The 15156-nt window shown below is 43.2% G+C and overlaps 1 protein-coding gene across 8 annotated transcripts in view; it reads left to right on the top strand.

The window, feature by feature from the left end:
* Positions 1-15156, top strand: part of CIT (citron rho-interacting serine/threonine kinase) — a 193793-nt gene that overhangs the window by 117737 nt on the left and 60900 nt on the right. For all 8 annotated transcript variants that reach the window (XM_017510218.2, XM_017510212.2, XM_017510211.2 and 5 more), the window contains 3 exons: positions 1980-2089; positions 3542-3716; positions 8735-8932. In XM_017510218.2, coding sequence (XP_017365707.1) covers positions 1980-2089; positions 3542-3716; positions 8735-8932 — 483 coding nt within the window. The remainder of the gene's footprint in view (positions 1-1979; positions 2090-3541; positions 3717-8734; positions 8933-15156) is intronic.

Below are 15156 nucleotides of genomic sequence, written 5' to 3'. Positions count from 1 at the left end.
CTCTTGGTCCTCCTGCAATTCTTTCTTTGTTTTTTTTTTTTTTTTTTTTTTTTTTTTTTTTTTTTTTTGTTTTGCTCCAAAGCCCAGGCTGCAATGTGGTGGTGTAGTCATGGCTCACTGCAGCCTCCAACTCCTGGGCTCCAAGTGATCCTTCCACCTCACCTTCCCAAGTAGCTGGGTCTGCAGGTCCCCCATGTTCAGCTCATTTTTAAATTTTCTGTAGGGACAAGATCTTGCTGTATTGCCCAGGCTGGCCTCCAGCTTCTGGCCTCAAGCAAGCCTCCCACCTTGGTCTTGCTTCCAAAGCGCTGGGATTACAGGCCACCCCTCCTGACCCTACACTTCTCTTCTTTTTACTTGCTCGTTTTTATCTTTTCTAATCCACATAGGCAGTTGTCTCAGAAACTTGTCCCTAAAGTTTACCTGTGGTGCTTATTAATCTGCACCCCACCAAGACTTACCATATCAGCATCTGTCTCTTTTTCTTTTTGAGTTGGAGTCTCACTCTGTCACTGGAGTTCAGTGACATAATCTTGGCTCACTGCAACCTCTGTCTTCCAGGTTCAAGTGATTCTCCTGCCTCAGCCTCCCAAGTAGCTGGGATTGCAGGCACCCGCCACCATGCCCAGCTAATTTTTGTATTTTTAGTAGAGACATGGTTTCACCATGTTGGCAAGGCCAGTCTCAAACTCTTGACCTTAAGTGATCCACTCGCCTCAGCCTCCCAAAGTGCTGGGATTACAGGTGTGAGCTACCACGCCTTACGCCACATCAGAATCTCTGAGGGAGAATCTTGGGAAATTAAATTTTTAATTAGTACCCTTACACCCCAATTTTTATGATTCGTTAAGGTGGGGAGACTTTGCTGTAGAGCAGCTGTCCCCAACCTTTTTAGCACCAGGGACTGATTTCGTGGAAGACAATTTTTCCACCGGGGTGGGGTGATGGCTTTGAGATAAAACTGTTCCACCTGTCTATCAGGCATTAAGGCATTAGAGCCTTTATTTATTTATTTATTTATTTCTGAGCTGGTGCCTCGCTCTGTCGCCCAGGGTGGAGTGCTGTGGTACAGTATTGGCTCACTGCTACCTCTGCCTCCTGAGTTCAAGTGATTTCTCCTGCCTCATCCTCCCGAGTAGCTGGGGTTACAGGCGTGTACCACCACACCTGGCTAATTTTTGTATTTTTAGTAAAGATGGGGTTTCATGATGTTGGCCAGGCTGGTCTTGAATTTTTGACCTTAGGTGACCCGCCTGCCTCGGGCTCCCAAAGTGCTGGGATTATAGGTGTGAGCCACCGCCCCCGGCCCAAGGCATTAGATTCTCATTAAGAGTGGGCAGCCTAGATCCCTCGCATGCACAGGTCATGATGGAGTTCACAGTCCTAGGAGAATCCCATGCCACTGATCTGACAGAGGTGGAGCTCAGGCAGTAATGCTGCTGGATGGCTACTCACCTCCTGCTGTGTGGCTTGGGTCATAACAGGTGGCAGACTGGTAATGGAGTACTTGGTCTGTGGTGGGGGGTGGGGGGGTGGGGGGGATGTGGGGGGCGGTTGGAGACCCCTGCTGTGGAAAGTCTAGTCTAGAGCATTAGTAGCTGGGTGAGAAGGACTCACTCAGAAAATGACAGCCCTCGGGGTGATGATAAATGAATGTGCAGATTCGAGTGAGAGACTCTCTCTCGCAGGCCCAGGTCACATGTAGATGAGATGGGGTTTAACAAGGCCTGATTACTCATAGGGTGTTAGGTTCCTGAATAGGTCCTTATGTCTGTTTTAAATGCAAGCCACTTAGCTAGTGTGGGGAGATTTCATCACTGAAAAAACCGTTAAGTACCATCCATTGAGTGGGACCATCTGTGATCCTCAGGGTATTTTGCCATCATTTCAGATGAAACTTTTACCCTGGCACGCACTGCCCCTATTACTCCCGTTCTGGTGTAATTGTGCATGAGGTTTCATAGGTGCCTGTGTTTCAGATGATCAATGCTATGGATTCCAAGATCAGATCCCTGGAACAGAGGATTGTGGAACTGTCTGAAGCCAATAAACTTGCAGCAAACAGCAGCCTTTTTACCCAAAGGAACATGTAAGTATTCAAATTCTGACTGCCTCCATTTGTTATACTTTGGTCTCCTCTCCTGCGGCATAAACTTCTTTCTCCTTCTGTCTGAGCTGGAGTGGACTGAATGACTTCTGTAGCTCAGCTCAGCTCAGCCCTCAGATACTTATGTACCATTTTGCCCTGCTTTAAGTGGTGTTACTCTGCCACTTTTGAGTCAGGTTTTCTTAAATGCCTTCAATTACCATCACATTACAGAGTGTTTTGCGCTCTCTAATGAGGCTATTTATAATTTGCTTGTGGAAAGCTGCAGTTCTTGTTCTGCAGACCTGCCTCCTGCAATCAGTAAGAGGAGAAATTGTGTGTGCCCAGTTTGGCCATCCATTTAGTTCTCACTAGGTTAGACCCGTAGGGAAGGAAGTCTGGGGTTCAGCAAGGACCCTGTTCCAGGACCACTGCAATCTGAATCTTTTCCCCCAAAGAATTACAATCTCCAGAACTTTTTCCCCCCATAGTTTGTCTCTTCAGTGATCTCCAAAAACAGTCCCATCTTAATCTAAACCAGCTTGGTAGGCTGTCTTTTGGGTCTTTGAGTTGTTCTAATGTTTGATACTTCTTCTTTTTTTTTTAACACTGGTCGAATCACACAAAGGAACTAGAGTTATTACTCACACCAGTCTCCCTGAAAACTCAGAGGCTAGAGTTTTAATTTTTTTTTTTTGGAGACTGAATTTCACTCTGTCGCCCAGTCTGGAGTGCAGTGGGGGGGATCTTGGCTCACTGCAACTTCCTCCTCCTGGGTTCAAGCAGCTCTCTTGCCTCAGCCTCCTGAGTAGCTGGGACTACAGGTGCACACTACCATGCCTGGCTAATTTTTTTGTATTTTTTTTAGTAAAGACGGGGTTTCACCATGTTGCCCAGGCTGGTTTTGAACTCCTAAGCTCAGGCAATCTGTCCACCTTGGCCTCCCAAAGTGCTAGGATTATGGGTGTGAGCCACCACCGTGCCTGGCCTAGTTTCTGATACTTTTAAGCAGTTTGCCGGAGAGGAAGACCTACAGAGAACTAGAAGGAATACCATTCTTTCTCCTTGTTGCTTCTTTTTCTCCAGGGCCTGCCTTCATGAGTTATTGGGGTGCCCTTGTACAGTAATCTAAGGAGGACCCCTTCTGCCCCTATACAGACTCAAAGAAGTAATAAACAGGCCTGTCAAAGGAGTGAAATGTTAGTATCTTGTGCATCCCCATGGACCTTACTTAATCCTGTATGTGAGGGACTGACACTGGTGACACTAAATCGTCCCCACGTTCATCATGCCGAATCATGCTTATGAGGCCAGATCAGGAGAGAGCTAACCCAGGAGTGGCCCTAGTCCACTTAGCACACCTGTCTCATTCCGTTTCCGTCTGCCTTCCGTGGAAATGGGCTCAACTCTAACGAGACTATGATTTTGTTTGGATCCTCCCACCACCCCCACCAGGAAGGCCCAAGAAGAGATGATTTCTGAACTCAGGCAACAGAAATTTTACCTGGAGACACAGGCTGGGAAATTGGAGGCCCAGAACCGAAAGCTGGAGGAGCAGCTGGAGAAGATCAGCCACCAAGACCATAGTGACAAGAATCGGCTGCTGGAACTGGAGACACGATTGCGGGAGGTGAGAGCGAGGGGCGATCTCCTGGGAAGACTTGCTGGGTGATTCGGGATCTGAACAAGCCAGCTTTCAAGCACAGACAAATATTTACACAAGAGACGTTGTACCTGGTAGTTAAGGGGGCAGACTTGAGGCAGGAGAAAAGGGTCTGGAGGCAAGGAACTTAAGGCCAATTCATGCTGAATCCAAGAACAACACTAAGGTTTGGTGGCAGGGAATCTGAGGCCCTTGTGCTAACCTGTTTTTGTTTTTTTTTTTTTGAGACAGATTCTTGCTCTGTTGTCCAGGCTGGAGTGTGCAGTGGTGTGATCTTGGCTCACTGCAACCTCCCTCTCCCAGCTTCAAGCGATTCTCATGCCTCGGCCTCTCGAGTAGCTGGGACTACAGGCACCTGCCACCACACCCGGCCAATTTTTGTATTTTTAGTAGAGACAGGGTTTTGCTGTGTTGGTCATGCTGGTCTTGAACTCCTGACCTCAGGTGATCCACCTGCCTCAGTTTCCCAAAGTGCTGGCATTACAGGTGTGAGCCATTGCACCCGGCCAATTTGTGCTGACTTCCCAAAGCTGGATCAAAAGGAAAACGCCTGGGTCTGGGGTGGGGGGGGGGAAGGTAACCTAAGACCAATTAACACAAACTCCCTAAAGCTGAACTAAAAGGAAAATCCCCATCTCCCCATGCCCCGGGTAGCAAAGGATCGAAGGCTACTCTCCCTGGAACCCTCCTGCTTCCATCATGGCTCAGATGGAAAGGGAGAGTGCCTTGGATGGGCCGCGGGCCAAGGAGGAACTATCCCTTCATCTGCATAGGGTGCCAGCTCACTTCAGCCTTTACTTAGCTACAGGCCAAATTCTTTATTCAGATAAGGAGTAACCGATGGGAACCTCAAAAGCAGTACTTAAAACTCAGAAAACTTCCAACTGGGCCCTTGAGTCAGTTGCCCGGGCCCACTCCCATCCTGCAGACTGCTTTCTCGCTTTTAATAGATCCCTGCTTTCGCTGCTTCATTCCTGTGTTCCGTTCCTTTGTTACTTTGTGCGTTTTGTCAACTCTTTGTTGGAAATGGACAACTTAGGCCCAAGGCCCTCCTCCTGGTAACAAACTGGGCCATGGGGATCTGGGTTAGAATTCCACCTCCACTTCTTACTGGTTTTGTGACTTCTTACTCGTTTTGCAAGCTGCCTGCCTCATCTCTGCTGGGCTTCAGTTTCCTCATCTGTAAAATATCAGTGATAATGTGTCTCCTTTATAGGGTCCTGTGGGGATTGTGTCAATTTGTGTGTCAGTCAAATGGGAGCAGAGCAATTCCTCCTTTATTGAGATGTAATGAGGGCCCATGACCTCGTCCATGCTCAGAGCTTAGCCGTTGCTGGCCCAGTGCTGGCGGCAGAGGTCTGTCTCATAATGACAATGGGAGATTAAAAGACAAAACCAAATTTAGGTTTGATTGATGGAAGGTAGCTCTCTTAAAAAATACAAGGAAGCTGGGAAGAACAGCCAGGTTTTGGAAGAAAATACGACATATTGGGTTGTAGACATGCTAAGGTTGATTGAAGCTATCAAGTTACATTTATGTAGTCGCTGTGTTTATCAAATGCCTGCTTTGTGTGCCAGTTTGTAGCCTGGGTTTACAGTGGTGACAAGACCTGTTCCTGATGTGAGGGCTTTCAGCCTAGCGGCAGGGTTCGCTGGCCCCAGCAGTGGCACAGCTGGAGTTCAGGACAGTGGTTGCTGGTTGGATACCCAGGCTGGGAGGCAAGACACAGTGTCTTGTGTATAATCGTGGTTCAGATATTTGTGATGGAATTCTTCAGAGCAGATGATCTTTCTAAGGGAATTAGACACCCAGGCTGGGAGGCAAGACACAGTGTCTCATGTAAAATAGTGGCTCAAATATTTGTGATGGATTCTTCAGAAAGCAGATGATCTTTCTTAAGGAAAGTCCTATTGAGCAGACAGAGGTCTGAAGACTAAACCTTGGGTAAGACTCATGTTTATGCATGTCTTCATTGGTCTTGGAGTATTAAAATGAAGTCATTTCTCCAAAGGATAGTAAAAACGTGTTATCTCATGTTTTTTAGGGGTTGTCCAGGTGTGGACTCCTCCATTAAGGTCACTTGGAGTGTCTGGTTTTATTTTTTGTAGCAATGGGGTCTTGCTATGTTGTCCAGGATAGTCTTGAGCTCCTGGCTTTATTTATTTTTCTTTTATTATCTGTTAGGTCAGGATTTCTCAGAAGGAGGACTCCTGGCTTTAAGCAATCCTCCCTCCTTGGCCTCCAAAGTGCTGGGATTACAGACATGAGCCTTAAGCCTTAGGCGATGCTTTAACTTTTATTATCCAGGCTATACTTTTACACATCTGTAAGTTTAACAGCAAGCTCAGGGGAGAATCACCCTTAAGATTGTGAGTCTAAACAATCCAGATGGACTTCTCTAGCTTGGGGGCCTTGACTGGCTGTCTCTTGCTTTCCCTTTGCACAAATGTTCCTCTTAGGAGCCTGCCCTGCTGCTGTAGCTCATCTGGGCTATTAAAGTGCCCCAGGGTAGCTGTTGCTTTTTACTTGAATCAGTAGAGCCAGCCCCCCAAGGATGGTAGGAGAAACTTAAAGTGTTCCACAAGAGGTTCAGGCTCTATATTCTCCCTGAGAGTTTTGGGGTTTAGCTCTAAATATAACAAGATCAGTCCTCCTTTTGGCCACATGCTGCTATTGAGATTGCGGGCAGAGGCTTCCACCTGGAGTCTGATCTGCCTTAAAGGACCCTGGGCCTTCCCCCCACTTTGTGTGTGCAGCATTAGGTCTTCTCTAGCCAGGTGTTTGGAATCACAAAGATGCAGGGCTCCTGGGTTCTTCCTGCATTATACAGCATCCAGCTCCTGCTCCTCCTCTTGAGTCACCGTCACCTGCCTCTCTTGGTTTTGCCAAGTGGCATCAGGAGAATTTTGGGCTTGCTAATAGAGGCCCACCCTGCTGTGGCTGCTGGTGTTTTAGTAAGACAGAAGGGTACAGTGTTTACCCTGCACATGGTCAAGGGCAGTGGTCAGGACATGTAGGGATCTTGTAGAGATACAACAACATGTTACATGGACCCTTGAGCCAGACTTTGTGGGCTCGAATGCCAGTCCTGCCTTTTAAAAAGGTTTTTATAGCTGTGTGATATTTGCTCAGTTGCCTAATCTCTCAGTGCCACACTTTGCTTATCTGTAAAATGGAGGTAATAGTAGTACCTCCCTCAGTGGGTTGTTCTGAAAATGAAATGTGGTAATTCAGCACCCAGTGTGTTGTGAGGACTGTATTTGCTGTTGTCACATCATCATCATCACTAGAGACAGATGCTGTCACTGATTTGTTAAGGCCTCCCGGATCTACATGGCCAATCCAGACCTTTCTTCTGAGTTTCTGACCCATTGTCTTAGTAGACATTAGACATCTCCACTTGGATGTCTCCCACGGGACTCAAGTTCAACATCTCAAGACTGAATTTCTTATTTTTTGCCTCAAACTGGCAATTTCTCTCCTCTTTTTTTTTTTTTTTTTTTTTTTGAGATGGAGTCTCACTGTGTCGCCCAGGCTGGAGCGCAGTGGCGCAATCTCGGCTCATTGCAACCTCCACCTGCTGGATTCAAGCAATTCTCCTGCCCAGCTTCCCGAGTAGCTGGGACTAGAGGCATGCATCACCATGCCAAGCTAATTTTTTTTTTTAATTTTTAGTAGAGATGGGGTTTCACCATGCTGGTTAGCCTTGTCTTGAACTCCTGACCTCGTGATCCGCCCGCCTCGGCCTCCCAAAGTGTTGGGATTACAGGTGTGAGCCATTGCACACAGCTGGGAGTCATCTTTGACTCCCTTATGTCCTTTGTTCTCTGCCCCACATCAAATTAACCACTAAATCCTGTTGGTTTCCCAGGTTACATCTTTTGCAAGTCTTTCTTCTCTTCACCCCTATGGCCTTGGGGATGTGGGTGCCACCTTTTCTAGGGAGCCTTCTCCAACCCTCTAAACCTGGCTTGGAAGTCTCCTTTTCATCCCCACGGCTTTCAGGGCATAGCTCCTTGCAGTCTGTTCTTGGCAGTTCCCTTAGACAGTGAGCTCTCTGAGGGCAGCAAGCATCTCTGAGTTGCTTGGCATTGATCTTTAGGACAACACTGTCTGTGTTTGGCAGGTCAATAGACGTGCCATGATCTCCCTCACCCCCATACATTTGGTTGTCTTGCTTCCCCTGCCTGGAATTTTCTTTCTCCTCTTACTTGCTTGCTTGACTCCTGCAAATTCTTCAACAGAATTTAACAGATCTAGAATGAGCTCCTCTACCCTTCTGCTGTATTCTTGCAATATCCCTGCATATCTTGACCATTGCACTTGACCATGATATATGGTAATGGTTGGTTTTCATTTTTCTCTCCAACTTGAAGGCAGAGACTGCCTTTCATCTCCAGATTCCATTTTCTCCAGAAATTGCTGAGTAAATTGTTGTTGAATGGATGGATGAAAGATTGAAGAGATAGGTGGATGGATGAGCAGATGGAGGGAAGAATGATTAACTTCTAATGTGACATTAAAGTGGATTACCTAATGAGGAGACATCAGAACAAGCATGTTTAAAATAAATAGAATTCAGTCTGTTGTTCCATTTACAATCAAATTGAAAAGGTGTCCTTGTTACTAATATGATGTTATTTATATCTGCTTAGCTTTAAATGCTTTTCTAATAAGAGTAATTGTCATTTTCATTCGTGATTCTTGTTGTGTGGCTTTTCCTTTTAAAGTCTTCCCAGGCATTTGAATATATGTAAGTAAGGGGTGGTTAGGAGACATATCCCTTACTTATTTTTACGCCTGTTGAATTCTGAGATGCATGGAAGTCAGGTCCATTTTGTTGCATTTCCCCCTCTATGGAGTGCTGAGAAGGTGGTTTCAAGACCAAGTTTTGGCTGCAGGTTGAGCAACAGGTCATGTGTTCACTTTCTCTTCTGTTCAGACCAACCAAGAGTTTCTCTCTCTCTCTCTCTCTCTCTCACAGGTCAGTCTAGAGCATGAGGAGCAAAAACTGGAGCTCAAGCGCCAGCTCACAGAGCTACAGCTCTCCCTGCAGGAGCGCGAGTCGCAGTTGACAGCGCTGCAGGCCGCCCGGGCGGCCTTGGAAAGCCAGCTTCGCCAGGCGAAGACAGAGCTGGAAGAGACCACAGCGGAAGCAGAAGAGGAGATCCAGGCACTCACGGTAGGTCCGGGGAGCAGCATCTTCAGGTTGCTAAAGGCCTCAGCTAGGATGAGTGTGGCACAGAGGATATTGACTGCCCCTTAGAAATTCCTGGAGGGGAAACATGATCTGCAAAGATATTCAATGGCCAGGAAATTGGCTTACGTGGGCTGCATCTTCATTGGAATTAGTATGTGAGCTTGGTTGGTTATATTCAAGCTTTTCTTAGTATCTTGAAAAGTTCCTCCTTTATGTATTTTCCTTCTTTTAAAAAATAATCATTATATTTTAAATTTTGGTTTCAGCCAAAGTCTGTTTATCTTGGCCTTCTACTTTAGTTTTCAATAATCATTTAAAATCATAATGATCTTATATCTTATAGTAGTCTCTCTACCATATTTTAATTTTTTGTTTCGGTTAACCTCACTTGTGTTATTTCTTTCTTTTTTTTTTTTTCCCCAAGATGTAGATTCTGCTTCCTGTCTTTTATATACACCTGGTATGATCTAGATTGGAAAAATGCTACTGAATGGAAGATTCTTTCTCTAAAAGGGACCTGGCTTCCTTGTTCTTTCTGAGAGACTAGTTTACTTAGCTGGAGAGTGTTCTCAGGAGGGAGAACTTGGAGCGGGGGTGTTACTGGATTTAAACCTTAGTTCCTTTTAGAAGTCTGAAATGGAATTTTTGTGGGGCCATTTTCCCCCCATTTGATCATTCCCACAGAGACTGACCCAGAATAACAAAACTCATGAAAATCTGATATGTGAAATGCCAATTTATCCATTTGAAGGGGGAAATGGCAACGGCCATGTTGACGGGGGTACTCTGGGTGGCCAATCTTCACATTTTCTTTTTCCCACTCAGGGAAGTATACTTAAAAGACTCTTTTACTCTTGGAAGGCTCCCTGGTGGACCTGGACTGTGAGCATAGAAAGCTGAATGAGTTTTAATGGCTAGTGTCAACCAAGCTCATGCATTTCTCATAGTATCATATTGTACCTGGCAAGTAGACAGGCACACACATGCCTACTGGTCACGGTGCCCTCTCCTGTGGGCTGGGCACAATACGGCTGATTGGGTTTAGTGTTTTTTTTAAATAAGCCACCTAAATAGATACCTTATTCATTCTGACTCAATTTGGATGCTGTTCCCATTTCCATCAGTGAACATCTTTAAACGTCTCTTTGATTGGGGTTACTTCCATAGAATGAATGGCCATGTACATTTTTTGCTTACAATTTACCTAGATGTAATCTATCTATCTATCTATCTATCTATCTATCTATCTATCTATCTGTCTATCTGTCTTTTTTAACCTAGTTTCGTTCTTAGAAGTTATTGCCCATTGTGGGGTTTGGGGATCCCAGTATCTGAACCAAACTGGGAATGTGATCTGACAGTGCCAGGGTCTGTTTAGGACCAGTTCAAGGAACACTGGCTTCCAGTATATTTGTGCATCCTAGATTTTCTAGGACTTACACCAAGTTCAGATATTGATGGCGCATTTAGGTTCCATAGTCTCTACGAGCACACTCATTAAATGATCCCACATCATGGCCCCCAATATTTGCTTTGGCAAAAAATAACCACAATATGTCTTTGTGTATACTGTCTTGTTTCACAGTGGACTGAAAACAGTTTGGAAAGATGCAACACAGTAAAACAGGACAAAATAAGAAACAAAAGGCAAAGAGAGAATACGTCTGTAGAAGAAAAAATGGAGCTAGGAATGAAGTTGATATATAAGAGTTCATGCCAAGAAGGCTTATAGACTTGCTGGAATTGGGTGGGTGGAGAGAGAGAGACAGACAGATAACATTTCTTAGCTTTTAAAGGGAGACACCTAAATTTCAACCACTATTATATTTAATGCATTGTATGTTAATATTTTCCTCCTGTATGAATACCCAACCTCTGAAAGAAAAAGAGACATCAGTAATTTAACCCATATTTAATAAGCCCGTGCTGTGGGCCCAATCCTGTGTCTTTAGCCTTTTCTCCCTAGGGGATTGGCCTGTAATTCCTCAAATCCATTTATTTCGGAGCAGCTGAGAAGGACACATTTATCTTGCTGCTCTGTTGGAATTGGGAAGGAGGGGTGACTGTGTATCTTATCCTGGCCCTGTTTGGAAGGAAGAGAGCATAAAACAGAGTTTGCGTCACTGCTCTTTATCTATGGGGAAATTAGTCCTTTAAATCCTTTCTTGCTGCTGGTTGGGATGTGCCGTGTCTGATGGCTGCTGGAAGCCGAGCACAGCAGCAAGTCACGACTTAATTTAGTTAGATGAGATCACTGCCTCAAAGCATCTTAAAAAAAAAAAATAAAGAAACAAACCTCCCTTGGTTTAGAAACCAGGGCTCTATTGCTCTTGCAGATGAAGATGCTTTGGAAAAAACAGGGCTTCTTCAAATGATGGCAGAAATACCTTCATCCAACAGCTGTTTGGAAACCTATCACACGGAAATCCAAACTCCATTTCCCTTTGTTTCCATTCAGTTTCAAGGCTGTGGGCTTTTTCTTTCCCCCTTGTCTCGATTATGTTCCGTAAATCTGGTTATGGACAGCATGTGGTTGTTGCCTGAATGGGTTAGTAGAATTTGTTCTGAAAAATGTCTTTTCCAAGATAAAGAGAAAATGGTCCCAAAATGCAAGACTTTCTGACTTTCTCATTGTTTGAGACCCAAGTTGAGACCCTGCACAAGCATCAGTCAAATTAAATCAGCTGGATCTAAAATGATCTCCTAGGAGATTTGTGACTTTCACAGCAGGCTATTTTATCAATAAAAGGGAATAGTCAAATATGCTCTTACTGTTTAATTTTAAGAGGCAGCCATCTCCTAGCCTGTGAAAAGGAGCAGTTACCTTGTTTAGCCTCCACCCCTGGGCCAAATTAGATGGAGCATCATTAAATTGAAGCTCTCCATTGAAGGGCCTTGTCAGTGTAGCTGGGAGGCCTTTGTTGTCCTTTGTGATGCTTGCCTTTTTCTTCACTTTCACTTTACCTATCCTATCAAATTTAAACAGAAACATGCTTTTAAGATACTTCAGTACTTATTGCTGGAAAAGAGAAATTTCTGTCTGAACTTGATATTTAAGACTCCATCTCAAGAGAGAGAATTTGAGTCTGCATACCTTACAGCATACGGATATGTGACGTGGTGTAAGCCTTGCTCTGAAGAGGACCACCAAGCAAGGGGCGTGGTGTGTGCTCTGTGTACACCAGCCAGGCCTCACGAACGTGTTTTGTGTTTTCGCTCCTGTGTTCTTTTACAGATTCTGTTGAGTGACTAATGTTGAATAATCAAGAGTTGAAAGCCAAAGACACTAATGAAAGGAATCCTTCTCCCTGCAGAGCATGATTATGGGATCTCAAAGTCATCCTCTTTGATTTGTTAAAATCATGAGTCAATGCACGTTCTCATTCTCGTACATAAATATCAAGCCCTCTGTTTAATTAATTAGTAAGCCATCGGCATGATAGCCAAGATTTGAAATCAGGGCATGTAAGGTGACATTCTGACATTCTTGCCTGGTGCCTGCCTTCATCTGGAAAGATGGTGGGTGCACAGAAGCCTAAGCGTTCTAGAATCCTGACCATGGATCCCAGAAGGTGATCAGACATCTATGCCCTTGTTTCCTTTCCTCAATTCTGCAGGTATTTCCCTCCCTCAAAGCTGCATTGTAATTTACTTTCTTCCGTGGACCCCTGGGGTTTTCCGAAGTCAGATGTTTTTCATTTCCTTTTTTTTCTTTTGAGACAGGGCCTCACTCTGTTGCCCAGGTTGGTGTGCAGTGACATGATCTCAGCACACTGCAGCCTTGACTTCTAGGCTCAAGAGGATGCTCCTACGTCAGCCTCCCAGTTAGCTGGGACTGTAGGTGTATGCCACCATGCCTAGTTAACTTTTTAATTTTTTTGTAAAGAAGAGGTTTTGTCATGTTTCCCAGGCTGGTCTTGAACTCCTGGGCTCAAGCAATTTGCCTGCCTTGGTCTCTCAAAGTGCTGGGATTACAGACATGAGCCATTACGCCTGGCTGTCAGACTGTTTTCATAACAGTACTAAGATGTCATTTGCCACTTTTCATTGTGTTAATATTTGCACTGATGGTGCAAAAGCAATGTTAGTGTTATTTTAAGAGAAATAAAAAATAAATATTTGAAAAATATCTTAGTCTCAATTTCTAATGTTGCAAATGTAGGTAGATACTACATAAACAAGAGCTCTTTGGGGCCCTCAGTAATTTTTAAGAGTGTAGATATTCCCCTAGCACCTAATACCTAATTAACACGCACACATTTCATTGAGAGCATCCAAAGCTTGTCTTACATGTTTTGCTGTCTTTATGTATATATTCTATTGCATGATCTTTTGCCTTTTTGTGTATTTGCTTTACAACTTATTTTAAAAAAAAGCATAAAACATATGACTTACCGTTTTGTTACTGAGATTAGTTCAATAGTTAAGTGCTTACCCTATGTCTAGCAACCACAACAGGTCAGTTCTACATTTTGTGTTTATATTTCATAAACAATAATAAATCAAAAGCCATAAAGACTGACTGTAGTTCATTACATTAATCTTCAGAGAGGATTGCCATTTGATGTGTTGACATGATCCAAAGGCCCCATAATGGTTAATTTTAATGGAAAGGGATCAGTATTAATGACTGAAATTTCAGACTCCAGTGGGAGAGTTAAATGAGTTTTTAATGGTGCCGTGTTATTTGAAACTTTGCTATTAATAAGAAAGTGGAATAGGGTGTCTGTCCCTGTGTCTAAGCCAGTGAAATTTTTTTTATGGTCACTGGTTGTGCTTTGAAGGAGCTAACTCCACTCTCAGCTTCTTGTTTCTGTCTTTGAGAGATTTCACACCAAATGATCATGTAGAGCAGAGATTGGCAAATTACAGGCTAAAGTTTGATGTCACTTGTTTTCTGCAAATAAAGTTTTATTAGAACACATTAGAAACAAACATGTCCGTTTGTTTACCTATTGTTTGTGACTGCTTTTGCTCTATAAGGGTAGAGTTGAGTAGTTCTAACCAAAACTGAATGCTCTGGAAACCAAAAATATTCACTATCTGGCATTTTAAGGAAAAAATTTGCTGATCCCTGCCAAAAGTCTATTAACATAGGGCCTTATTCTTCCTCTTGGTGATTGTGAAATGAACTAAAGAGGGGGTTGTGTGGTCCTTGGGTCCAGGCTGCTGCTTGGTCATAGATGAGATTTCGACAGTAGTTCAGATAGCCACGGTCTTACTTTAGATAAGTAGTATTCTTCCCTTAACAAAGGAGTAAATTTCTCATTATTGCTGGGCAAAAAGCAGATAGATTTTTAGAAAAAAAATTAAGATCTGTTAAATTAGTCCATAAGAATATAGGCTAATTATTTAGGAAGCCAATTCTAAACAATAACTTTTTATTTATAGGTCTGTGATTCTGTCTATGCAACTATCTATTTTTTGGTATTTTTTATATTTTTAAATTGATATATCACAGTTATACATATTTTTGAGATACATATGATATTTTGATACACGCATACAATGTGTAGTGATCAAATCAAGGTAATTGGGATATCCATCACCTCAAACACATATCTTTTCTTTGTATTGGGAACATTATAATTCTCTTCTGGCTATTTTGAGCAACTAATCTATTTTTGTTTTATTTTACCATCTCTCCAGGACTCTTCATTCATTTGGGTAAATTCAAATTTCTGGTTGCCATTTTCCATCTGCCTGAAAGACTTCCTTTAATATTTCTTATAGTACATACAGGTCTGCTAGTATCAAATTCTTTCAACTTTTGTTATGTTTGAAAAAGTTTTTATATTACCTTCATTTTTTAAAAGATATTTTTGCTGGGTATAGAATTTTGTGTGGGCAGGTTTTTGTTTGTTTGTTTGTTTGTTTTGTTTTTTATTCCAGCACTTTGAAGATATTGCTTTACTGTGTTCTAGCTTCTCATCCCCACTCTCCTTCCCCCCCTTGGTGAGAAATCTGTCTTTCTCATTTTTGTTTCTCTTGCTGTAACATGTATTTTTCTCTGGCTGTTTTTTTTTCTTTTTTTTTTAAGATTTTCTTTTTATTATTGATTTTAAAAGTTTTATTATAGTGTGCTTTAGGTTAATTTTCTTCACATTTCCCATGCTTGGGACTAGTTGAATATTTTGCATCTGTGGGTTTATGGCTTTCATCAACTTTGGAAAATTTGTGGGCATTATTTCTTAGAATATTTTTTC

Source organism: Cebus imitator, unplaced genomic scaffold (genome assembly GCF_001604975.1).
Source record: "Cebus imitator isolate Cc_AM_T3 unplaced genomic scaffold, Cebus_imitator-1.0 Scaffold434, whole genome shotgun sequence".
NCBI classification, from domain to species: domain Eukaryota; kingdom Metazoa; phylum Chordata; class Mammalia; order Primates; family Cebidae; genus Cebus; species Cebus imitator.
This window is presented reverse-complemented; position numbering and strand designations above follow the sequence as displayed.